Source organism: Sorex araneus, chromosome 2 (assembly GCF_027595985.1).
Source record: "Sorex araneus isolate mSorAra2 chromosome 2, mSorAra2.pri, whole genome shotgun sequence".
Classification (NCBI taxonomy): domain Eukaryota; kingdom Metazoa; phylum Chordata; class Mammalia; order Eulipotyphla; family Soricidae; genus Sorex; species Sorex araneus.
In genome coordinates, this window is record NC_073303.1 from 278,529,939 (window position 1) to 278,557,762 (window position 27,824).

General features: G+C 41.2%; 1 protein-coding gene across 5 annotated transcripts; it reads right to left on the reverse strand.

Annotated features, from left to right (window-relative positions):
• Positions 1–1,760: 1,760 nt before the first annotated feature.
• Positions 1,761–27,824, reverse strand: SLC35G2 (solute carrier family 35 member G2). Of its 5 annotated transcripts, XM_055129411.1 has the most exons (4): positions 27,289–27,824; positions 4,667–4,780; positions 4,460–4,492; positions 1,761–3,182 (listed from the first exon to the last, which is right to left on the reverse strand). In XM_055129411.1, exon 4 carries the CDS (start codon positions 3,162–3,164, stop codon positions 1,923–1,925), a length of 1,242 nt encoding a protein of 413 aa, XP_054985386.1. In that variant the 5' UTR covers positions 3,165–3,182; positions 4,460–4,492; positions 4,667–4,780; positions 27,289–27,824; the 3' UTR covers positions 1,761–1,922. The 5 variants fall into 5 exon arrangements, with proteins under 5 accessions (XP_054985386.1, XP_054985387.1, XP_054985385.1 ...); XM_055129412.1 differs by lacking the exon at positions 4,667–4,780; XM_055129410.1 differs by lacking the exon at positions 4,460–4,492.

Below are 27,824 nucleotides of genomic sequence, written 5' to 3' on the forward strand. Positions count from 1 at the left end.
TGTGATCCAAAAAGAAAAAAAGTTTCATGTCAACATTTGTGTTAAATTATCAAAACTTCACAACTTAGACCCAAATTAATATCACCTGTATTCTTTGGTTTTGGATGTTTGTTCTGTTTGGGGGCCATATCCCGTGATGCTTGAGCTTACTCCTGGCTTGGTGTTCAAATATCATTTTTGGTATTGCTTGGGAACCATATACAGTGCCCATGATCAAACCCATGTCATCAGCATGCCAAGAAATTGATGCTGTAGTATGTCCCCAGCCCTTCACCTTATATGCTTTTACAGAACTTTAGATATTTGAAAAGTCTCAGGATACCATGTCATACCATTTTTCTGCTAAATTGTGATTACTGCACACAACTTTTACAGAGATAATAAGTGCCTTTAAAAGGCTAGAGAGAGGAGCTAGAGCATGAGCTTTGCATACTGAAGAGCAAGTTCAATTCCCAGCACGGCATTGGTCCCCTAAGTGCTACCAGGTGTAGTCCAAAAACCAAACAAATGAAAACAAAAGTGCCTTCACTATAGTTCATGCACATACTTACTACAAAACTATAAAAAAAAGAAAGAAAGGAAGGAAGAAAGGAAGGAGAGTGGGAGAGAGGAAGGAGGGAAGGAAGGAAGGAAGGAAGGAAGGAAGGAAGGAAGGAAGGGAGGGAGGGAGGGAGGGAGGGAGGGAGGGAGGGAGGGAGGAAGGAAGGAAGGAAGGAAGGAAGGAAGGAAGGAAGGAAGGAAGGAAGGAAGGAAGGAAGGAAGGAAGGAAGGAAGGAAGGAAGGAAGGAAAAAGAAAGAGGACAGTTTGAGATGAGATCTGTAAAACTAAGGATAGTAGATACTGTCCCACACCCCTTCCCCACCATACTAGGACTCTCCCCGATCATGAACAAAGTGGCACAGGTTAAGAACATACAGGAATTCAGTCTTCTCTCTACCTCCATTTCCTAATCTTTGTCTAATGTAACCACAGCAAGAACAAGATCAATTTCCCACTCTAGGGTAGGATAAGAACCAGTGTCGCTGAAAAGCCAGCACTTTTGTTTGTTTGTTTCCTCAACTCAAGCTCCCTTACCTAGCCCTATCATCTCTAGTTTTCTTTTTTTTTTGTATGCTTTTGTTTTGGGGTCATACTCAATGGTGCTCAGGTAATACTCCTGGTTCTGTGCTCAAGAATTACTTCTACAAAGGGCTGAGGGAACATATGGCATGCCAGGGATCAAAATTAGGTCAGTTGAGTGCAAGGCAAGGGCCTACCTTCTATACTATCTCTCCTGCCCCTTGCTTCTAGTTTACTGAGACCATAGATGACAAAACAGTTTGCTGTTTTTATTTCATCCTATATAATATACTTTTTACAAATTAAGTTTCCTGAATATTGAAAAGTTTTTGTGGGACACTTATAGAACATTGAACATGAACAAGATTTTTTGTTTGGTTTTTGAGGGCTTTTTGGGGTAGTAATAATGGGTACTCAAGGAATCCTTAGGGACTACTCCCAGTAGTGCTTAGGATACCACGTGGTGCTGCGGATCAAACCCTGAGTCCCTGTATGCAAAAAACATGGGCCTTGCCCTTTGAGCTATCTTCACCAACCCCACAATATTATTTAATTAAAATATTTGTTTTAGCTTTTAGATCACACAAACTCCATAAGTCTTCTGTTCATTAGTGATGGAGGTTAACCTTCTCCTTGTACCATGATTATACCATAATATCTTCATAATTTATTAGTAACTAATGACACCAGGCTCATAGCGTCTCATTTTAATATGTTTTTAATATATTAGACTAGAATAAATTTGTCTACATCTGCATATATTGTTATATAGAACTCTCAATTAAACAACACAGAAAACATCAACATTAAAATGGCAGTGTACCTATTAATTGGTTATTAACAGATAATACTAAGTAGGTATTCATTTTATGGGAGAATCTAGAATTTCCTGGTAATCTTCCCTCCTTCTTAAATTCCTCCAGTAAAGTTTATAGCCAGCAAGAACAAAAACACTAGTCATAATTATTACCCCTCCAAAGACATCATAAACACTGGGAAATATGTGTAAGACTAGAAGCTGCAGAATCATAGCTACCACAATCTCCAGATGTTGTACTGTGCTGACCAAAGCTGGATGGAATTTGTCTAAGGCATAATAAACTCCTAAGAATGCTGCAGTAGAACAAACACAAATAGCAATGAGATAACTCCAGGTTTCTCCATCTAATGGGATGATTGGCTCTTGAAGAACAAACATAGTAGATAGTCCCCAGACTGTCCCAGTCCAACCAAAGGTAAAAAGTGCAGTCCACATGCTAATTTTCTCCTTGATGGATCTGTACACTATCATAGAAAGGGCAGTGGTCAGTCCAGCCATCACAGTCATAGTGTATCCAAAGGCTTCTTTCCAGGCATTTAACAAAGAATTGTCTTCATCAACGATATTGGGGATCATGACAAGACAAACACCTAAGATGCTACAGACAACTGTAGCTATGTCAACATAAGCCATTTTCTCATCTACAAGTAAAAATGCCAAAATAGCACTGAAAACTGTTGTTGTGGCTCTCCACATAGTGGTTCCGTTGCTAGGAGGAACTATTGAAAATGATGTATAAGCACAGGTAATAGAAATGACATTGCACACACCATAAAAGAAGAGTCGTAATCTGTATCCACTTGGTCCAAATGGGGGCTCCTGATAGTAACACACAACCAACACTGATAAGATCTGCAAAACAGAACGGATGAAAATCAATTCTAGAGATGGGACTTTAGAACGATCAGAAACAAGCCTAGTGATAAGAGCTACACATCCGTGAGCCAAAGCAGAACCAAATAGCACGATCCATGTCTTTCTTGACTGAAAAATATTTTTTTCTGCAAAACTCTGGAATTTTCCAATCTCTGTTGTCATTGGGTCTTCAGTTGGTAGAGGTCGGGTATTCATAGTTCCAAAGAGAGTTCTTCCCTTTCTTTTCATTTCACTTAGCAAGCTTTTCTTTGGATTTTCCTCCATAAAATTTCCATAATCTTCATTGATTTCTTCATATCGATCATCCCCAGGTTGGGGGTAATGAGAAGTATATTTCACCATCACTGTGTTGGGATGTATTTTCACTCGTTTTTTAACTGGATATTTTTTGGCAGGAGACGTATTCATTTCTTCAGATAATCAGTTCTATTTAAGAGAAAATATAAAGACATGATATTCAGTTGAAATTTAGTTTAAATTTCATTCAGTAGCAGAAAGTAAAGGTTGTAATAGGTTTGTTTATTTTTAAATAATAGGAAGCGATCATCTGGCAATATGCCTTACCAGAAAAAAAACTAATTAAACTGTCTTTTTTCACTCTTAAATATGCCCCTGTTTCTCATTGTGCTTATTTTGATTCATTTAGTTCTATTTTCTGTATTTATGTAACAATTAATCTTTTTCATTCGTTCTCATTCCTATCTGTTGCCACCAATCCAACAAGGAAAGGATAGAAAAATAAGTAACAAGTTAGATCAAACCTTTCCAGTATCTATCTATACTATAAATTATAAATGGGTAAGTTGAAAATATTTTGTATAATTGTTTAATACCAGAACTAGATGTATAAGTTATAGGCTTCTTTAAATTCATTCAAGGCTTTTCATACATTTTCAGATATAATGATTAAAACTAGAAAATAAATAATGTATTCACATACATGAATTGTTCACGTACCTTCCTTCCACTTGCAGTCTTTCTTTCTGCTGAGCTACAAAAGTTTTCTCCCCACTTTTATCAGGATACTTCCATTTCAAATCATGACTTCAGTTTCACTAGTCCCAAAATGAATAGTCTTGGTTTCCCAAAAGTATTCCCTCTTCCTAATATTCTCATTTATGTTTATGAGACCACCATGATCCAAAGATTAATGAACGCTTGGGAGATTTGGGGAAAGTAGCATGCTGCTGGGCTGGAGAAACAGTACAATGGGTAGGGTACTTGCCTTGCACTCAGCTGATGTGTATTCAACCTCCTGGCACCACCTATGATTCCCCAGGTACTGCCAGGAGTCATCCCTAAGCATCACTGGGTATAGCATGCTCACCATGCACATGAAAGTTTTACATGCTTTCTCCACAATTTGCTTCATGCTTCTGTTGTGTTGTGATATGCAATTTCAAATTCTTGTTTTTAACAAAGTTGTATCATAAATTTCTTTTGAAGAAAATGTCTTGAGGGACTGACCGGAGTGATAGTACAGTGCATAGGGCACTTGCCTTGAACATTGTTGACCCGGGTTTGATCCCGAGCATCCCATATGGTCCCCTTGCACTGCCAGAAGTAATTCCTGAGCCCAGAGCCAGGATTAACCCCGGAGCATCCCTCAGTGTGACCCAAAAACAAACAAAAAAAGATGTCTTGGGTTTATGTTGTTGTCATTTTTGGTTTCAGGGTCACACCCAACTGTGTTTAGAGCTTACCTTTGGCTCTGTGCTTAAGGATCACTTCTGGCACTGTTAGGGAGACCGAAAAAAAATTAAGATAAATTTCAGAGCAACCCAGACAATCTTTCTAAGTCAATTGGGTTACTTTGGACAGATGTTTGTTAAGCATCAGTCATTGCTTAGCAAACAGTCCATCTGTATAATATCTTAAGATATCTTAAGAAAGAAAAATAAGACACATACCCATTTCTTCTTCTGTAATATTTCTATTAAAGCATCCTTGAAATAGGTACACAACCTGGGTTTAATCCTGGTACCACATATAGTCAGTCCCCCAAACCAGGCCAGGAGTGATCCCTGAGTGAAGAGCCAAAAGTAAGGCCTGAGCATTGCTGGGTATACACCCCCCCCCAAAAAAAAAATTCCTTTTCAGTAAAAGTAGAGGAAATATGGGATAAGACAATGACAATACCATCAGTAGCCATAGAGATACTTATATTTAGGTAGACATGCTAAGCACTAAATGTAATTAACTCATCTTTGAGAAACCAAACCTTATTAGGTTTTAGAATGGGAAGAGCAATAGGAAAGGGTGAAAATAAAAACTTGGACATAGCCAATAACCTCCCTCCCTTTGAACTTAAATATTAAGGCAATTTAGGGAAGACGTCTTTAGGGAATTCATCTGCTAGATATTACCGAACATAATCTGTGGGGGCTGGAGCTACAGCACAGCGGGTAAGGCGTTTGCCTTGCATGTGGCCGACCCGGGTTCGATTCCTCTGTCCCTCTCAGCCTGGCAAGCTACCAAGAGTATCCTGCCTGCAGGGCAGAGCCTGGCAAGCTCCCCGTGGTGTATTTGATATGCCAAAAAAGTAACAAGTCTCACAACGGAGACGTTACTGGTGCCCACTCAAGCAAATTGATGAACAACAAACAATGGGATGACAGTAATACAGTGATTCTGTGCACCAGGTAGGCCAGTTAAATTGTGGAATAGAATTTGTTTGAAGATTTTTGTCTAGGTTATAGCGCCTTGAATTAATCTTTTCTCCCTACTCTTCCCATTCTTTCCTCTTCCTTCACCTTATCTTTACTCAGCTTTACCTGCCTCAATTCTACTCCTGTCTCCCACAGACACATCTCTGACAGCATAGCCTATAATCAGCTACTACTTTTTCATGCAAATGACCTCAGAAAGAGTTGATTTGTTCATCACCTTCAATGATGATAGCATATTGTCACTCTCAGAATCACATTCTGCTTTCAACAAATACATATTTTTAAAATTTTTCCTCTGACATCCTAAGTTCATTGACAGGAAACAGGTGACGAAAATATCTGTCCAAATATAAGAGAAAGACTTCAACCATGTGACCTTTCATTGAGAATCCCACCCTACAACTTGACCTCCTGCCATCCAAACCAAGACATAGTGTTTCTTGTTATAGGCCATTTTCTTTTTTAGTTGGTGCTTAGCTTCTGCCTCCTTTGTCATTTTGTTCTTAGTGTATGACATAATGTTGAGTTTTTTTTAATTCTTAAAACAATAATATAGAGACCCAACCTAGCAGTACTAGGTCCAGTAATGCTTGAGGAGCCATACCAGCAGTGGGTGGGATGGGGGGGATAAGCACAACAGATAATAAAAGAGGACAGAGGAGACAAATCAAGTGCATTCATGTTTGCTTCTTAAATGTTCTATTCTGACATCATCTAGGGAGAAAACCTAGTGAAACTTAGAGTGAAATTTAAAGGTTTATCTCCATTCATGTTTTGCATACTTTCCTCAGATCGATATGCTGTTTGATTTTAAAAGGATTTGAGGAAACCATTAAATTATTTTAAAGGAAAAATGAAACCAGAGGAATTACCCGGCCTAGATGTTTCCAAGCACCTGGGATTTGCTCTTTGGAATTGTTTTGTCCTAAATAAGGCTCTACAGTCTTTTATTATAGTGAAAGTTATGTTTTTTAATCCTCTTTATATTTAGGTATATACTACATTTTTTAAAAGTTAAAGATCAACGCAACTCTAAAGTGGTATTATAATTTCCATGTTACCAGTAGAGAAATAAATTCTTAGATGTGAGATAATTTGACAGTCAGTAGATGACATAGCCAGTTATTGCTTTGTAGAGCCAAGATTCAAACTCAGATTTCCTAGCCTTTTTCTATACCACACTGCAAGAAATAATTCTTCTTCCCTCCCCAGCTCCCAGCCCCACTCAAATGTTTAAAGTATAATTCCCAGAATTTGTGAATATCTTCTATGATAAATAATTAAGGTTACAGATGGAATGAAGGCTAACTATCAACTGAATTTATTTGTTTTGAGAGTGGGAGGGCTTGGGCTACACCCAGCAGTGCTCAGGGGCTACACCTGGTTCTGTGCTCTGAGGAACTATATAATGCCAGGGATCAAATCTGGAACTAGCATGCAAAGCAAATGCTTTAACCCCTGTACTATCTCTCTGACCCTCAACTGACTTTATTTTTATTTGAGGGAGTGAAAGTTTTGGCCATATTTGGCAATGTTCAGGGACTATCATGGCTCTACACTCAGAAATACCCCTAGCAATGCCCTGGGGACCAAATGGGATGCTGGGGACCAAACCCAGGTCAGCTGCATGCAAGGCAAATGCCCTCCCTGCTGTACTATTGCTCCAGTCCCTCAAATGACTTGAATATAAGGAAATTATCCTGGATTATCTAAATTGGACCTAACATAATCACAAATCCTTAAAAATAGAAGATTCAGAAACTGTGACTACAGAAGCAAGATTGGATGATGCAATGTGAGGACACAGCCTCTCTCACTGGCACTGAAGATAGGAGTTGTATGCCAAGGAATGTGGGCAGCCTCTAAATACTGGAAAAGAAAAAGAAATGGTTCCTACTCTAGAATTTTCAGAAAGAAATAAATACTGCCAACACCTTGGATATAGTTCAATCATAGCCATATTGGACCACTGATTTACAAAACTATGATAAAAAATGTGTTGTTTTAAGTGACCAAGTTTGTGGTATTTTGTTAGAATAGGAAACCTGCCACATCATTAATTTATGAATGTCTAAGGATCAGATATGTATTTATAAAAGAGTCTCACACAGTACAGGTATGGCCAAAACAAAACAAAAAAATACATCTGCATGTAAACCCATGACTTTCCTAGAAAAGAAATGTTTACCTTTTTTTTTAATTTTTAAAATTTTATTGAATAACTGTGAGATAGTTACAAGCTTTCATGTTTGGGTTACTATCTCACAATGATCAAACACCCATCCCTCCACCAGTGCACATTCCCCGCCACCAATATCCCGGGTAAACCCCCCAGTTCCCACCCTCCCCCTGCCTCTAAGGCAGACAATATTCCCCATACTCTCCCTCTACTTTTGGGCATTACAGCTTGCAACACAGACACTGAGAGGCCATCATGTTTGGGCCATTATCTACTTTCGGCATGCATCTCCAATCCCAACTGGTTCCTTCAGCCATCATTTTCCTAGTGATCCCTTCTCTATTCCATCTACCTTCTCCCCTCCGCTCATGAAGCAGGCTTCCAGCTATGGGGCAATCCCCCTGGCCTTTGTATCTACCATCCTTAGGTGTCAGCCTCATGTGATGCTACCCTACACTCCACAAATGAGTGCAGTCCCTCTATGTCTGTCCCTCTCTTCCTGACTCAAGAAATGTTTACCTTCTTAAATGTCTAGGAAAATATTGAGTAAGACTGCAGAGTTCTGACTCAAAGGACATGGCATGATTTTAACCCAAGATAAACTTAACCTGTTGGCTTGCTTCCCCTCTATGATTCTGTGTGAAATGCCTGCTTTGAAGAACTGCATACATGTGAATCATCTACAAAAACAATTCACTAAGGGTAGCAGACACAGGACTTTTCTTACACGCAGCTGATCTGCTTTGATTCCTGTCATCACATATGGTTCCCCGGGCACTACCAGGATAAATCCCTGAGTACAGACCAGAAAGTAAACCCAGAGAACTGCCAGGTGTAACCCAAAAACAAGCTGTAAAGACCATCAGAATCTGCTAAATTCCGCTCTATCTCTCAGATCACATCTTGTTCCATTCGCTCCTCTTTGTTCATAACTCTTCAGTCACACTGACCTTCTAGAAACATTTCAAATTAGATCCCCTTTAGAATCTTTTGCTTGCTTTCTTTGTCTGGTGTTTCTGATCCTAACCTTTGACTTACATGGTTTCATTTTCAAATTTTTAATTAAAATGTGTCTGTTTTTAAAAATCTATAGGACATACGTAGTTCATTTTTTTATATAGTCACTTTTTAAATACTTTGTATATGAGGAATCAGAGTATAATGTTGGATCAGGAGTTCGCTTTTTAAAAAAATAATTGTGGGGCTTGAGTGATAACATAGCAGGTAGGGAGTTTGCCTTGCACGAGGCCGACCCGGATTCAATTCTCAGCATCCCATATGGTCCCCTGTGCACCACCAGGAGTAATTCCTGAGTGTAGGGCCAGGAGTAACCCCTGTACATCACCAGGTGTGACCCAAAAAGCAAAAGTAAATAATTTAAGAATAAAAATAAATAAAAATTTAAAAATAAAAAATAATTGCTTGGCCAGAGTACAGCAGGTAGGCACTTGCCTTTCCTGTGACCAACCTGGTTCAAACATGGGGATCCCATATGGTCCCTCAATCACTCCCCTCAATATGGGAGTGATTCCTGAGTGCAGAGAAAAAAGTAACTCCTGAGCATTGCCAGGTGTGGCTCCCAAAAAACAAAAAATAAAATTAAAAATAAAATTGCAACCAGGGCTGAAACGAGCATAGCAAGCATTTACCTTGCATGCAGCCAACCAAGGTTCAATCCCCAGCACCACTAAAGTTCTTCAGGCACCACCAGGACTGATCCCTGAGCACAGAGCCAAGAGTAATTCCTAAGCACTGCTAGGTGAGGCACTGAGACAAAAAAATATTGCCATAATTTTCTGTAGAAAGTAATACTGTCTTCTCAAGGCTGGAGCAACAGTACAGGTGTAAGGTGCTTTCTTCGTATACGCCGACCCCCAGGTTTGTTCCCTTTCACCATATATGGTCTCCCAGGCCCTCGAGGAGTGATCCCTGAGCTCAGAGCCAGGAGTAAACCCTGAGCACTTCCAGGTGTGGTCCAAAACCAAAACCAAAACAACAGACAAAGCAAAAAATATATATGTATACTGTCCTCAAGCAATACAAAAGCTCAAGCTAGAAGTACAGATACTAAAATGAAACCTAAAACAAATCTGGAGTCTTTGATATAGCTGGTTATAAATGATCTTATTCAAGTTTTTCTGTTTTCATTTAATGCTATTATATACTATGGTATATTAATGGGGGGGTGGTATGAAGCAAAAGGTGAGGTCAGAAAAGGGATAGGTAAAGGGAAGCAGGTTTGTGAGTTGGTTAAAAGTTAGAGGTGGGGGGCCAGAGCAATAGTATAGTGGGTTTGCCTTGCACAATGTAGACCAAGTTCAATCTCCAGCATCCCATATGGTCCCCCAAGCACCGCCAGGAGTAATTCCTGAGTACAGAGCTAGGAGTAACCCCTGAGCATTTCTAGGTGTAACCCAAAAAGAAAAAAAAAGTTAGAGGAGGAATAAACATTCTATTTTGACATCATCCTGGAAGTAGCTGGTCATGCTATTTGCTATAAAGACAAAATTGAAATGAGAAATCTCAATCATCTATATATAAGTGGTAATGACTTTAGCAGATTGTGATGAAAAATGCATACTGGGAAAGGAAAAAGGTTAACTGAGACTGACAAAAAAAAATTCATGTGGTTGGGGCCAGAGCTATATAGTACAGTAGGTGGGGTGTTTGCCTTATAAGTGCCCAACCTGAGTTCGATCCCTGGCACCCCATATTGTCTCCTGTGCACCGCCAGGAGTAATTACTGAGTGCAGAGACAGAAGTAACCCCTGAGCATCGCTGGATGTGACCAAAAAAAAATTTTTTTTTAATATGGCAGTTTTAAAACAAGCAGGTTGCTTTGGCTTGTGTGAAAGTGATGATGCCTAATTTGGAACGGAGCAGTTTATGTTGTACCATTTTAAAATCCATTCTGGCACACTATGATAAGTGTGTCGGCTGACAGCTAAGAACTTGCTGGAATGCAAGAGTCTTTCACCATTTATATCGACACTTCTTCCAGGAAAGAGACTTCTAATCTCTCAGCGGTGGACTTCTCAATTTGCATAAAATATGCCATCCTTGATGACTGCATATTTGTCATCTACCTCTCCCTCTCTTACAATCTTGAAAACAAACAAACAAAAAACAGGAAGAAACAGTTTGTAATGAATCAACATCTTTAAAATTCAGTTATACTGGGAAAATTTGTTAGGAGTGGTAGGGATCCTCACATAGGTACTTTGCTGTTTCTATGATCTTTTTTGTATGCATCTAAGTGGGTCTTTTTTTTTTTTTGCTTTTTTTTTTGGGGGGGGGTCACACCCGGCGATGCACAGGGGTTACTCCTGGCTCTGCACTCAGGAATTACCCCTGGCCGTGTTCAGGGGACCATATGGGATGCTGGGATTTGAACCCGGGTCGGCCGCGTGCAAGGCAAACGCCCTACCCGCTGTGCTATCTCTCCAGCCCCTGGGGTCTTTTTTTTATTATTTTTTTCTGTTACCTACTTTTTAAAAAATATATATATATTTATTTATTTTTTTATTGAATCACCACGTGGAAAGTTACAAAGCTTTCAGGCTTAAGTCTCAATTACACAATGCTCGAGCACCCATCCCTTCACCAGTGCACATATTCCACCACCAAGAACCACAGTAAACCTCCCCCCACCCCACCTGTGTAGCTGATAAATTTCACTTTACTTTCTCTTTGCTTTAAATTATTTTTTTTTAATTGAATCACCATGAGATATAGAGTTACAAAGCTGTCCATGGTCGGGTTTCAGTCATACAGTGTTCCAACACCCATCCTTCCACCAGTGCACATTTCCCGCCACCACTGTCCCCTGTTTCCCTCCCGCCACCCTTTCCCCAGCTTACATCTAAGTGTTTAAATCACTAACTCATATAGATCATAATTAAATGGAAAACAGATTGCAGGGCCGTTCTGATATGCTTGTTAAACTTATATGTATACTTGACCTAATTCTTACGAAAGATTAAACAGTTCTGCTGAATTCAAACACCAACCTCCAGTGTTTGTACCAGTCCTCGAACAAAAAAACAGGAAGCCTCAGGACCAGTGCAGCCTACTCTCAGATCCCTCTAACATTATATACACCACCTACTTGCATTTGCCCAGTTGTTTCCTGTATTTATATCCACAATAAAGTTAAGACTAAAAACCCTTCTTAGGGCTAAGACTTATGGAAATGGCAAGTGAATTAGATTAAATATTTTCAAATTTAGAGTAGATTCTTCACACAATTACAATAGACAGATTACTCAATGAAATTGTAACTCAATCACATTTTCCCATACATCACAGCTCATTAAAATCAAATAAAGCAATTAATACATAGTGACCAGAAGACGTCTTGTTTCAGGCTACAACTGTGTTGTTTTTTTCAGTTGAATTTTTTTGTGCAGATGTTGAGGGTCTAACCCAGGACCTCACACAAGGTAGGTTCTGTACTACTAATTACATCCCCAAGTTCAGATCCCTCCTCCCCTCCTCCCTCTTCTCCCTTCCTTCCTTTTCTCTCTCCCTCCATTCTCCTATCCCCAGTGGTACTCAGGGCTTATTCCTGACTGTGCTCAGGCAGGGCTTGGAACCATATGCAGTGCCAGGGATAGAACCTGAGTCAGTCGCATCCAGAGCTGCACCTTACCTGCTACACTGTCTCTCTAGCCCCAAGCCATTTACTATTATCTTCCACAATTTTTATACAGATATGCTTCCTGGTAGGCTTTTTTTTTAATGGCTTTCATTTTTTAAAATTTTTAACTGTTTTTTTTCTTTTTGGGTCACACCCAGCTCAGGGGTTATTCCTGGCTCTGCACTCAGGAATTACTCCTGGCAATGTTGGGGGACCATATGGGATGATGGGGATCGAACCCAGGTAGGCCGTGTGCAAGGCAAACACTCTACCCGCTATACTATCGCTCCGGCTCCTCTAGTAGACTTTTACAGATACTTTTAAGTTCATGTGTGTGTGTGTGTGTGTGTGTGTGTGTGTGTGTGTACAAGGCCTGTACTTTACCATCAAGTTCCCATCCAGGTTTTCTTTCTATATTTGACCATCTTTGGATATCCATGTGAATTACCAGATTTTATTATTTTAGTTACCATCCAAGGAGGTTGAAAATGAGAATTAACATAAAATTGACAGTCTTGATTCATTTTCAACAAAATGTTCAATAGTTTTTTTTTTAAAAGATGCAGAAAACATATTTGCATTCCTCTATCATGTGAAAGCTAGATTAGAGACAATCCCTAGAATTCTGCAAGTTTTATGGAAACCTTTTCATTTATAGTCAGGACAACAGCATTCAACTAAGAGGCGAGCAACTGGGAACCTGTTGCTGTCTTGCATATAATGATTCTTGAAGAAGTCTCTCCATGTATGCAAATCAGACGCCCCCATCACAAAATGAAAGGGACTACAATCAGGCCATCTCAAATATCCTTTCCCAGCAGGTTACTCTCATAAAGCATGAATCAGATTAGTACATTCCAAACTGTTTGGAATCAGGGACTTCAAATTCTTAAAATTTAGAATAGTGTATAGCTTAAAATTTAGAATAGTGTACAGCATTCTTAAACTTTCTACTTTTTTGTACATTCCTGTTTAACAGCTTCTTTATAAGCCATAAGACAGCTTTAAGTGATAGTACTGTGGGTAAGGCACTCAGCACACTCAGCATCCCAGCCCCACCAGGAGCGATTCCTGAACACAGAGCCAGAAGTAATCCCTGAACATTGCTGGGTGTACCCCCACAAAAAAAAAAAGACTTCAACAGTTTTTATGCAAATTTCCCACCCTTATCCAGAATCATATGTTCTTCTTGAGTTCTAAGATCCTGGCAAGACAGCGCAGGACGAAGCACCAGCCTCTCTCTCCCACTGTCTGACACAGAAGTTGCCAACAACTACACGACAGCCTCGACTGTCAGATCTGTGAGAGCGATTTGTTTGGAACCAGATTTCATTTGGATTGCCACAGGACCTAACAGAGGAAGTGGCTACTGAGATTTCTGGCTCTGGTTTTTACCCTAACGCCTTGCACCAGCCATGTCCATGTCTGGAAGGAAGCGAACCCGGTGTCAACTGCCTGGTCCTACCTTCACTGGTAGCTAAGCAGCTACATTTCCACCAGGAGAAGGCCCAGCCTGGGAAGCCCAGACCACAGTTTTGAACACTTGGTTGGTTAAACAGCATACCAAGATTTATTACAATCACTTCACTTTAATGTTTATTAAAGAACCAACTTGTATGTAATGCTACTGCAAAGTTGAAAAGAGACTTTACAAAGTCTTTTCATCATTGACCAGAGGTATTATACATAAAGAATAAGCATAATATATGCACCTTAGCAAGAGAAAATTTTTGGAGCACCATGTATCAAAATTTTAAATATGTGAACACTAGAGGCCAGAGAGTATAGCAGATAAGGCACTGGCTTTGCACATAGCCAACCCTGGTATACCCCATACCCTGAGTGCAGAGCCAGGAGCAAACCCTGAACACTGCGAACGTGTCCCCCCGCCCCAAATAAAACAATAACAAATATTGAAATCTTTGACCCAGCAACACCATGTCCAGGCCTAAGGAGATTACTGATAAAGTTCATAAAGATGGCAAAGAAAATAATCATGGTTTGCTTTCTAGATGAAAACTGGAAATAACCTAAGTTGTCCTCAAGTTAGAAACAGAGTAAATAGAAATAGCAATACAGTGTTACATATTGATCCAAAATAGTTAATACATTTATTTAGAGGTGGAGCACATGTCTCACATGTGTGAAACCCTGGATTCGATCTTTGGCACCCCACCACCACCACCAAATCTTCATGTTAACTTGGCTAATTTTAAAAAAGGTATAAAAGACTATTTACTCATATGATTTTCTTTTTCTTTTTATTGAATCACTGTGACATAGACCATTACAAAGCTGTTCATGATTGAATTTCAGTCATACAGTATTTCAACACCCATCCCTCCACCAGCGTACATTTACCATGGTATGATTTTATTTATCTAAAATAACTTATGCATACTAGTAGAGGTTTTGTGTATTTAGTACCATTTTATCTTTTTCTGTGATTTTCTACACCAATATGTATTTACTTGAAAATCAGGGCAGAAAATCTAGCTATTTTAATCAGAGAGAAGGAAAATCATCCTTCTGTATTTCAGTTAGACCAGAATAGTCTCCAGGAAGCCAAATGTAGCTCTTGTATTTTGGTGCCTTCTGTTGGAAGGATAATTGTGGATAAACAGACCATATTACAGAATGATTTTTTGGGAAAAGACAGTGTCTAGAACCAAAATCAAATAGACTGAAGTGCAACATAAATTAAGGGGGATGCCTTTATTGTACATACTGTTTAACAAATTCAATATGCATGTATGTGTGTCACTATATTTTTATGACTAACAAAAAATCATGCATTCCAAATGGCAGCAAAGAATATAATTACCATTGATTTTTCTACATAAGTTACCACTCCATAAATCTTTGTGTTAATGTGTAAAAGTCTGACCTGAACAGATGGACCCCGTGCTGTTTTCTAAAACATGAACAGATTTCTGATCTTCTGGACCAGGAAATGAAGTCAGCACTAAAACAACAGATACTATCATCCATCTCCTCAAATGTCACATTAGTAAGCTGCTAATTAAATCAGTATTTCGGGCCAGGGTGACAGTACAATGGATAGGGTGCTTGCCTTGCACATAGCCAACCCATGTTTGATCTCCGGCATGACATATGGTCCCCTGAGCCCCACAGAGAGTGATTCCTGAGTACAGGGCCAGGAGTAAGCCCTGAGCACAGTGATGTTTCTGTCTTCCTTGAATGAACTCTATATAGTTATAAAACATAAAGTCAGTAAAGTTACTTGTTGACTAATCCTGAAATACATCATCTCATGAAAGCTCTCCTTGTGTTTCCTGGCAGGTGGTAGCATGTGGATGCCTCCTCCTTCATTCTCCCAGTGTCCCAGGGAAGACACATATTGCCTTTCAGCCTGGTTAAATTTCCATCTCTTTAGCCCAAGGGGCCCTTTTCCTTGAGTGCCTTGTAAGTGCAATTGACAAATAGAGGGCCTCGGTATTGAAGAGCCAATAAAGAGCTGTCAAGTAATTAGCAACTTGTACTTAACTCCTTACTCCACCACTTTATAGCTCTGTGATTTAAGGAGTCTGGTGCGACCAACAGGATTGGGACTAAGGAGCTGGAGCCACGGAGGTAGTAGTTGGGTTAGGATACAAGTCACATAAAGGGCAAATGATTAAATAGATTAGGAGGATGGAGCATATCTCTCACCATCTGAGAGGCAGTTCCCTCTATAGAAAAGAGGATGTAGACCAGCAAAAGAGGGTGAGCCCTGGTGGTTTGGAGTTGAGCTAGAGATACTAGATATATACATGGTTTCTATGATAAATATAGGGTAATATATCTATGTAAAAGTGTTGGTGAGCTCCTTCACCATCTGATAACAGCAACACCTTCATAACAGTGACCATTTGTTACAAGCAACAACACCCAGATCGTGCATTCTCTACAAAAGCCAGGACTTCCTTTTGGTTTTTTGGTTTTTTGGGTCACACACGGCGATGCACAGGGTTTACTCCTGGCTCATGCACTCAGGAATTACTCCTGGAGGTGCTCAGGGAACCATATGGGATGCTGGGAAATGAACCCAGGTCGGCCACGTACAAGGCAAACGCCCTACCCACACTACTATCACTCCAGCCCAAGCCAAGACTTCTTGAAGAAATTGTTTTTGAAAAATGACTAATACTTGAAGCAGGAAAACTACATGATAGACTTGAACTGTACCAGAAGGCACTCCTACAATAATACAATAATGTCAGAAGAATATAGGACCAATCTTGAAAAGGATCCAAATCATTAGAACTGGAACATTTTCAACATCAAAATCAATAATAGTAATGTCTCTGATTCAGTAAATAAAATCTACAAGTGGATGCTGATTTAAATTAGGCTGAAGACCAGGGTGATGGCTCAAAAGCTGGAGTATATGTGTGGTGTACAGGAGGAGGTCAGGAGCAATTCTAGCTCCGCCCATGCGGCACTGAGTGTGGCAAAAAGATACAACTAAACTGGACTGAAATCCTTTTTCTCTTTCTTTTTTCTTTTTTTTTTTGCCATGCCAGGTATCCAGACCAGGTCTCATGTGTGCAAGGATGTTCTTTACCACTGAGCCACACCCCCAGGCAGATACAGATTTAAATCAATAAAAAGAGAAGTTTGAATTATTTAAAAATAAACTATTAAAAATATATTGGTGGTTAACAGTATTCTAATTCATAAAGTGAGGGAAATAAATAATTTAATGTGTATTAAATACTTAAAGGCTGAATAAATGCTAAAAAGAATATTAATGGTGATACAATATGGAAGTGATGACGTTCTGAACTTGAAACCACAATTTAGGACAAGGGATGTAGCTCAGCAGTAGAGTCCTTGCCTCACATGTGTGAACCCTGGATTCAACCCCTGACACCTCAAAAAACAAAGCACAACATGTCTTAATCAGGACAAGCTGACTTTGTACACTTTAAAGATTCAATTTAGAAATTTACATAATTTAGTTTTGCTTCGGGGATGCTAACACTAATAAAACTCTTTTTCTTCAGTTAAAGCACACAGTATTCACATGTAAAAATATTCCATAAAGTGATGTCCTCAAAACACATGTTAGGGGATTGAAAAGATAGTACAGTAGGTAAAATAGTTGTCTTGCATGTGGCTGATGAGGGTTCAAGCCCAACCACCACATATTGCCAGGAGTGATCCCTGAACACTGAGCTAGGTATGTTTAGGGTATGGCTCAAAACAAGTACAAATATGTTCGTAACATTTTTAAAAAGTCGAGAACAAATCATTTTTGTCTTTCATTAATTCAGGCAATAATAAGATAATGAGAATGTACATATACATATATACATATATATTTCATACATACTTAGATATTTAATGTAAGATAAGTTACATACAATATTATAAGAAGAAAAGAAATAAAAACCATGATATAAGTACAAAATATTTTGGGGGACTATCTACTCTAATTTCTTTCAAGTAATTCTATCCTTCACAGCATCCCAACAAATATAACAGTTCCTGCTGGAACGCCTACAATGACAGGAAACACAACCCTCAAGGCAGCCACCTGGGAGTCACTCTGATTGTTAGGAAATTATTTTTAACATTGAGTCAAAATGTTTCTCCATATAATTCCCCAAGGCTGTAACTCTGAAGATGCTAATTAATTCCATTTCTTATGACAAGCTTTCCGTATCATAAGAACCATCATTTCCTGCCCTCCCAATCCCAGGTCCGTCCTCATGAGTTTTCCCTTCTCGAGACTGAATATCTCCTGTTCTCAATTATTCTACATGTAATCATAATTTTCAGCCTTCTCAGCACCTTAACCACTTTCTCAGGACAGATACCAGCTTCTATAATCTCTCATTTTAGGAGAGTCTATTTCATGAAGGCATCTATTCTTCAGTCAAGTTTTGGTGAGTGCCTACAACGGCAGCAGGCTAAGATATCATGAGAAGCTGTTTAAGCTTTCTATAAAAGAAAAAAATGTCCTTTGGAAGAGAAAGTAACAAGTAACAAGTAACAAGTGCTATAAAACAGAAACAAGTGCTATGCGTGTTAAAGGGAGGAAATTAAACAATTAAGTATATATTTTCTTTAACATCAGAGAACTAAAATTAAAAAAAGCAATGACAATTCCAGACAAGAACTGTTTTGTTTTGGAATTGCTTGAAAACTAGTAAAAAGTAGCAGTTTGGGGATTAGGAACATTAATAAAAGAGAAACTTCCAGTTTAGAGAATTACCATACAGATTCAGAAGACACAGTGTTTATGTGGCTTTTTTACTCTTGAGCTCTGACAGTGGGATCAATAATAATTTGTTTAGAGTGATTTTCATGCAAACTCACACACACAAAAGACTAGACTACTATATACCATGCTTATACCAAGAGACTTACATTATTATTTACTTAATCCTACAATTCCAATGAAACAGGCACTTATGTATGACACCCTCCACCCCCCCTTTTTTTTTTGCTTTTTGGGTCACACCCAGCAATGTACAGGGGTTACTCCTGGCTCTGCACTCAGGAATTATTCCTGGTGGTGCTCAGAGGACCATATGTGATGCTGGGAATCGAACCCGGGTCGGCCGTGTGCAAGGCAAACGCCCTATCCACTGTGCTATTGCTCCAGCCCCCTGCCCCCCTTTTTTATTGTCGGGTAGCCACAACAGTTTGTCTTCAGAGGCTACCTCAAGCCTGTTCTCAGGGGTCCCTCCTAGCAATGCTAAGGGAAACATGCAGTGTCAGGGATAAAACCAGTGTCTCCCATATGCAAAGCATATGTTCTGCCCTCTAAGCTATCCCTCTGGCCCTTGTGCTTCATTTAAATTAAATCAATTGATAAAGCTCAGCAAGCCTTTGTGATGTGCCCAAGTTCTCAAAAGTGTTAATTATGGTAGCCAGGCTTCAAATCTTGACTGTCACCTACCAACCCAACCTGAGTAACTGTTGTCACCCAGTAAAACAACCTGACAAACTCCCGTCCCTACCAACCTTCCTGGTGACCACATGACCAACATGAAGAAGCATGGGGATTTTGTTCCTCCTCCTGAGTGCAAGAACACTCTCTACAGGGCACTGTTAACAGTCCATGAAGCATGGCATCATTGTGAGCTACGTATGTAACTAACTCCTGATAAAGTCTTACTACTCCAAGAACTTAGATAATGCCTTAGCTTTTTCTTGGTATCCTCAGTTCCCAGAGCAATACCAGACTTAATAAGTAAATGCTGGGAGAATGACTCTTCTGACACAGCTTGCCTGTCTGGAGGAAGTCATCCTCTCAACTACAGGAAATCCAATTAGTTCTGAAGCTAATTGTAATAATGCAGAGCTTCAGTTGCCACAAGTCTGTCACTGAAGTCTTATCATCTTCCCTAACTCTAAATTGATTGAAACCCCAAAATAATGTTACTTTATGACTTTGTTTCACCACCTTCCTCAGTAGCCTTATTCAGCTTTGGAATTCTCACTCTTACTTAGACCAACATCTCATCCAGACTTACAGAGATCACAGGTAAATACAAGGGATATTAGACTCCCTAATATTTTTGTTTTCATCCTGACTTAAAGTGACAATCAGAGTTCAGTAAAGTTGCTGATACTTTAGGGTCCCAAACAAATGGAGTGAGCTACACACTGGTACTTTTAATAGGAAGTTATTAAATACATTTCAATAAGTGCAATACAGGGATTGGAGAGTGGTAAGGCCGCCTTTTGAGTGGCTGATCCAAGTTTGGTCTCCAGCTCCCCATAGGGCTCCTCAAGCCTGCCAGGGATGAGCCACGAGCAGAGCGAGGAGTAAGCCCTGAGTACAGCTGGGGATGGCCCAAAAACAAAAACAAAAAAGCTGTCCCCATGAGAATTGAGATCATCTATAATTGAAACTGTGAGAGTGTTGTGTATCAGAATGAATAAATAATTTAACATATATAATGACATATTAGTGTCATATCTTAAAAAGTAAAGACATGTTAAACTTTGGGGGGGGGTGAGTCATATCCAATGGTGCTCAGGATTGAACCTGGGTTGACTGTGTGCAAGGCAAGTACTCTACCCATTATACTACCACTCTGGTGCCACGACATATGTTAACATTTATAGAAAAAATTGAATTTTGGCCAATAGAAGAAAAAAAGCTGTGCTTATCTCTGACATTCCCTACTAAATAGGAGAGTGTTCCAAACAATACACAAAGTGGCTAAAAAGTGAAAAAAGAGAGGTACTTGAGTGATTATTATTCTCATTTCTATACTCTAGCCAGTGATCAGTGGAGAGTGACTACTAATGTAACATTTTGATTACATTGAGAAATTACTAAGGACAAAATACCAGAGAAAATTAAGTTGGTGATGGAGAAATGTACTTCTTATAATCAGCCTTATAATAAAATAGTGAAAGAAAAACATGAACTACAGAAAATATGACAGTGGCCCATGACATTCAGACAGGTGACTTAGAACGTTTATACTCTTGTGGTGTAAGATAGTGGTGCAAAAGTGAGAATATGGTGGAAATTGTCTGCCACAGAGGCAGGGGGAGGGTAGGAAGGGGGGGTATACTGAGATTGGTGGTGGGGAATGTGCACTGGTGGAGGGATGGGTGTTTGATCATTGTGTGATTGTAACTCAAACATGAAAGCTTGTAACTGTATCTCACGGTGATTCAATTAAAAAAAAAAGATAGTGTTGCTTGGTAGCCTCAGCAAGGCAAATGAAGTGAGAATTTCCGATAAAATGCTTCAAAGTGCTCAGAAAAAAAAAAGACCTGGTTAGAATATGATTGATGTTACCACCTGTTCCCTCATTAACAAATTCCTGTCCTAAACTGGAAACTTGTATTTCTATTCAGATCACCAGGAAGTAGCAAGACTCAAGTACCCAGTAACTGGGGAGGGCATAACCGTTCACTGTGATAACCACAAACTGCCAGATTGCTAGGCCTGACCTGTCGAAGATTGTTGAGATAAGCTAGAAAATCTATTCTGTGAATAGGAATTAAAGATATTAAGAGGGCTGGGAAGATACTCCAAGGAGTAGAGTGCATACCTTGCTTGAGGTACCAAGTTCAATTCCCAACATTGAATGTCCCTCCACTCCCTCAACACTGGGTGTGGCCCTGGTATCCCCCAGCACTACAGTGCACAGCAGTGCCACATTTCCTGGCTCACAAACCTAATCATTAGGCCAAATATTGCAAGGAATAGTCCCTGGGTCTCCCAAGCACAACTGGGGACAGTGCCATAAAAAAAAAGTTAGTAGAAAATTCAGCCATCCACTTAAATCAAAATTTTGTCAAAAAAAAAAAATTGGTCGTAGGGTGGGGAGTTGGGGCCATACCCAGTGTTGCTCAGAGACTATTTCTGGTTTTCTGCTCATCAATAATCAGTAATAGGATGCAAAGCAAGTGCTTGAACCTCTGTACTATATCTCCATCCCCAAAAATACATTAACTTTATATGCTTTTATAAAACCTATAGTTGCTTGAGTTATTAACATACACACATTTTCTTAACTTCTCTGAGACTGTGTCTTTGAGAATACCAACTCATATAAGGAAGCCAAGGATGAAGGTCAGTGGTAGAACTCTTCTTTTTATTTTTTTTTTTGGGGGGGAGAGATTTTTTGATCACACCCAGTGATGCTCCTAGCTCTGCACCCAGGAATTACTACTGGTGGTGCTTGGGAGACCTTGTGGAATGTTGGGCATCGAACCCAGGTTGGCCATATGCAAGGCAAACACCCTACCCACTGTACAATTGCTCCAGCTCCCACTTCTATTGCATGTGTGGGGCCTTGAGTTTGATTCCCAGCAATACATACACATACACACACACACAAGCGTGAGATAACCATTAAAATAAATCATATACAAATATGAGCAATGATTAATCTCAGTCTCCTGTCAGTCTTCCCCAAATACTATAATATCATGTAACTAATTCACCAACTCCCATTTCTAATCGCTAAAACAGAAGTGTAGGTTATATTCATTAAATTAAATCGGTACGATTGCTTCTTTTCAGATTGTGCCTCTCCGTCAGCTAGTCCCTACCCACAACAAGCATATTTTTACAGTTTTGTGTGGGGAGTTCTTTCTATGTGTAACACCCAGGTCATGTATTACAAAGGAAAAATGGGTACATTTGACTCACTGAAAACTCAAAACTGTTTATTAAAAAAATTTTTTTTAATTTAATAGAGAGCCAGAGACATAGTATAACAGGTAAGACATTTGCCTTGCATGCTGCTGTCCAAGGTTAAATCCCAGCACCACCCTGATCACCACCAGGAATGATCCATGAGCACAGAGCCCAGAGTAAGCCCTGAGCACTGCTGGGTGGACACCCCCACAAAAAATCTGATGACACACTAAAACAATCACCATAAGAAAGGATCGATATTTTATCCAAAATCAGCTCTTAAAAACTCAAAACAATAAGACAAAGGTTATGAGCAGGTAATGCATTAAAGAAGAAATAAACAATAGACATAACAAGGCGAATGACTTTGTAAAAGTCTCAGAAAAAAGGTGAGCTATCTCTTTGGAAAAGGAACGGAAACAGGTGACCAGCTCTAGCTGCCTAGTGAGTGAGGAGTCCACAGCACCATCACACACTATTGGCTGCAGAACAAACTGGTACAAGAGTTTTTTATGTCAGACAACAGACAACAGAAAGCAAAATATGCAAACTTCCTAATCCATCAATTTCACGTAGGAATCTATTCTACGGAAACAATCATTACAGGGGCCAGAGCAGTAGTACAGTGGGTAGGGAGTTTGTTTTGCATGTGGCCAACTGGGTTTGATCCCCAGCATCCCATATGGTCCTCTGAGCCCCTGAGCACTGCTATTACTGTCCTCCACCAAAAAAAATAGCACTATTACAAAGAGGTACACAGTCATTTTTCAAATAATTATGTTTAGGGCTGGAGTGATAATACAGTGGGTAGGGCGTTTGCCTTGCACGTGGCCGAACCGGGTTCAATTCCCAGCATCCCATTATGATGCCCCAAGCAACACCAGGAGTAATTCCTGAGTGCAAAGCCAGGAGTAATCCCTTTTCATCTCTGGGTGTGACCCAAAAAGAAAAAAAATGTTTAAAGAGGTATTATTTTTAAAATGTTCAACATATGGGGCCGGAGCGATAGCACAGCGGGTAGGGCGTTTGACTTGCATGCGGCCGACCCAGTTCGATCCCCGGCATCCCATATGGTCCCCCAAGTACTGCCAGGAGTAATTCCTGAGTGCAAAGCCAGGAGTAACCCCTGAGCATCACTGGGTGTGACCCAAAAAGCAAAAAAAAAAATGTTCAACATAGCATTGTTTTTATTATATAAACATTACAAATAGTCGATGTGTACTCAAAGGATATTTACAAAGTCACTGATGTGTGTACCAGATGGGAACATATCCATATCTTCTATAAGAAATTGCAGGAAAATATAATTGGATTTCATTTAGATTTACCAATTTTGAGGTGCACATTTTTCATGTTTCTAAAGGCATTCTATATCTTAAAATGGATAACATTTCACATTCAATGAAACATATGCTTATTTATAAACTTAATAATATGGAAGTAAATGTTCTAAACTGAAATTCATTGAGAAGAATGGCTTATTAAACAGCTTTTATTTTCTCCTCTGGTGTTTTCTCCATTTTATAATCTGCCACATTTTAACTTTAATTCTGTAAAGCAATAAAATTGCTTCCATTTGGCTCTTCTATGATGTTTTTAAACCCCAGGAAGAAAATTATAGAGAGCTGGGGAAACAGCTCAAAGGCCTGGGCACATGCCTGCCATGCACAGGCTCCTTCCTGAATTCAATCCTCAGCACTCTGGGGTGGAGCTCTCATGGTCCACAGCACTGCTGGGGAAGCTTCCCAAAAAAGAAAGGAAAAAGAATACAAAATAGTTCCTCAATGCCAGTAACTTTTCTTTGTGTGTGGGGGGGAGGGGAGTTGGATTTGATTTTGATTTTTAAAACTTCTGCTAGCTAAATCTCAGTAACATGAATTTCTAACTTGGTTAAAAATTAGACTTTGCCATATTTTCTTTTATCTTCAAAAATACCCTAAAGAATAGTTCCTTTGTATGGGCAGGAGCAATAGTGGAGCAAGTAAGGTATTTGCCTTGCATGCAGTCATCCCAGGTTCAATCCCCAACATCCCATATGGTCCCCCGGAGCACCACTAGGAGTGCAGAGCCAGGAGTAACCACTGAGCATTACTGGATATGACCACCACCACTCAAAAAAAAGAGCACCTTTTAAAAGTACTGCATGATTAAAAATCTCTAGAGATGTTACTGGTGCCTGCTCAAGTAAATCGACGAACAACGGGATGACAGTGATACAGTGAATTAAAAATAAAATGAACTGAAGAACTTCAGTGCACACAGCCAACCTGGGTTCAATCCCCAGTACCCCATATGGTTTCCTGAGATCACCAGGACTAAGCCCTGAATACAGAGCCAGGAGTAAGTACTGAGCACCAAAACAACAAAAATTATATATAATTACTTCTTAGAATCTAGTAATAAAATTAATGCAACTTGCAAGGGATGTGGGGGTAATAAACCTGAAGTTTAAGATATAATCTTTCCCCCCAAAATTCCCTTCCCTTTTGTTGCAATGACATTTAGCTGGGAGGGGGTACATGCACACTTGATTGCAGTGCACCCACACTTCATTGTTGTGCTTGTCAGGGTCTCACACTTGATTGTGGTGTTTGTACACACTTGGCTACGGTGTGTTGGAGATCACACACTTTAATCCATCACTAAAGTGCTGGCAATCACAAACAGCAGTGCCACCCAGACTGCAATCCACAGTTGGAGTGGCACCTGGTCAAGAACACAGCAAAGTAGACACTCAAAGCTCTCCCTAGACACCCAAAATGTAAATATGTTAATAGAACCATAAAGATGGTAGATTGGGGCTGAAAAGATAGTATCAGGTTAAGGCTTTGCCTTCCAGGCAGCAGACCTTCCTTCAATCTCAAGCACCACCAGAAGCGTCCTCTGAGCAGTCAGGGGTAAACCCTGAGCATAGTAGAATGTGCCCCCTCAGAACAAAAAAACAAAACAAACTGTCAGTATTGCATTTAGAGATTGATAAACTTGCACTGATAACTTATGGCAACATCCTCAATATACTACTACTCAAAATCATAAAAATAAATAAAAGACAAAATACCTAGGGCCAGAGAGGTAGCTCAGTGGACTGGCCCACATGTTTTAGTTTCTTTATTTTTGTTTTGGAGCACATCCAGCTGTGCTCAGGGCTTATCTCTAGCTCTGTGCTCAGGGATCACTCCTGGCAGGGACTGGGCAACCATATGTGATGCCAGAGATGGAACCGGGTTGGATGTGAGTATGGCCTCTTACCTGCTGTGCCATCTCCCTGGCCCTGGTGTGCATGCTTGGCATGCAGGAAACCCAGTTCAAGCCGTAACACCATAGCCTGATTCCCCAGTACTTCTAGAAGTGACCCCTGAACACTGAGCGGGGAGTAACCTCTGAGCACCACTGGGTATGATCCAAAAGCAATTCCCCTCAAAAAAGACACACCAATAACCTAATTATGGTGCAAATGTGGGTATAATGACATTATAATTCAGTGCTGATACAGTGTATCAAATAGATGCTGAGAAAGAATATAGTAAAAAAATAAGACAGATAAGAAAGGAACCAGAAAATAATGAGATAATATATCAAACACAAAGCAAACCTGGATCATCAAATTCCCTTCTAGGGCCGGCAGCAATAGTATGGAGGGAAGGGCGTTTGCTGTGTATGGTCCTCTGAAAAACTCCAAGAATAATGCCTGGGAGTAAGCCCTGAACACACTGGGTGTGGCCCAAAAGCAAACAAGTAAAATAATCCAAAATAAATAAAATCCGTATACTGAATTGCTTGTCAAAATAATAAAACCATGAGTCCACAGAATCTGCAATTTTGAAACAGATGATAATGATAATTAGTGCCTGTTCAGAGTTCAGAAACATTAGAGGTGTCAAAAAATACAGATGGATTATGGAAAAGCTGGAGTCACTTGCATCATGTGATGGTTTTGAAAACCCGGGTATATTCGCATGTGTGTTACGTTTGTGTGCTTATACACATTCATGAATGTCATACATGCAATAGGTGCGAGTTCCCGTTCGTGCTCACCGCGGGAGCGTGCGGGTCACTCCCAAGGCGCGCCACATTTGCTTCCACGGTATCCTTCGGAAACCCACTTACAGAGGGGCTCCACGCCGGGTTGCACCCCGAGACCCCGCGGCCTTAGAAGTGTCAAAAAGCACTTTTGCCTGTTCTTGCCTAAGGCACAAAGTGGACTGACCCGGCAGGCTAGGGTGAAAGAAGTATTTCAGCACCACGGACACGGGCAACCCAAAGAGCGCCCTTCCCGGAGGAGGGGCCGCAGTAGCCCCCAGCCCTCAGCGCCCAGCGCCCCAGTGCGTCACAGTCTCGGGGGCCCTCGCTCAGCCCCCCTCACCCCAGCAGGAGGCTCCGTCCTGACGTCGCACGTGGCGTCTACACTCCAGCGTCCAGTATCTCGGCGGGCCGCCTCCCTGGGCGCAGCCGTGTCCCTCCCGTCCTCTCCTCCTGTGCATTTGCCACCGAAACTCACCTCCCAGGCCAGGGTCCTCAATGATGGCCCGGTAGATCTTCAAGTTTGGGTTTGAAATGATGGGGTCCCGGGCGAGAGGAAATCGGGACGCCCCCTGCCCCCTCCCCCGCTCCGGTCGTGGAGGCTGGGGAAACTCCCACGGAAGCTGGGGATCCGAAGCCGATGATGCTGAGCCCTGAGGTTCTCCCAAGCAGCTTAGGGAAGTTGGGGGTGTGGGGGTCCACGACTCCGCATGTGCCGCAATAGACCCCGCGAAGGCTTGAGGGGGGGCGGAGCGCCCCTCCTCCCCCATACACACCCCCCTTCCCGGGCCCGGCCCAAGCCCAAACAGCGATCCGCTCCCTTCGGGGTGCTCTGCCACCCTCCCAGCTCGGGGCCCAGCCCGCTGTGGCGGCTCGCGGCTCCCGGGCCCGGCGGTTACCTGCGTGCGGCGGCGAGGAAGGCGCGGGGCTCCGGCCGGCTGCTGCGCGCCCCGACGCAGCGTCCAGGGGGATGAGCGCGGCCCGGGCCGCAGAGGCCGCAGGCGGGGCGCCGCGGGCCGACACTGCGCCTGCGCTCTCCGCGCCCCCAGCCCAGCCCCCCCGGCCGCGGCCCGAGTGGGAGACGGCGGGGGGCGCCGGGGATCTGCTCCGGGACTCGGGCCTCGCCCTCCCCGCGCGGTGGGCGGGCCCAGCCCCGGGCCCCAGAGCAGGTTCCCAGCCGTCGCCAGGCAGCCGGCTGACGTGGTCTCCTGGAAGGGGGCAGGGAGGGAGGCAGCCTCTGCCCTTTCCTCGCGTCTGTTTGTATTTCAAGGCCGGGAGTCTTAGCATTGAGTACAGCATCTGTCGGTAAAGCGTGGCCCGCCAAGGTCAACAGCGTCCGCCCAGCGTTGCTAGCGAGCCGTTTTCTAAGCAAGGGTCTAAACGCTGCAGAGCTGGACCTGGCCTCTGTGAACCCCGGCCAAAGCGGAATGAGGAG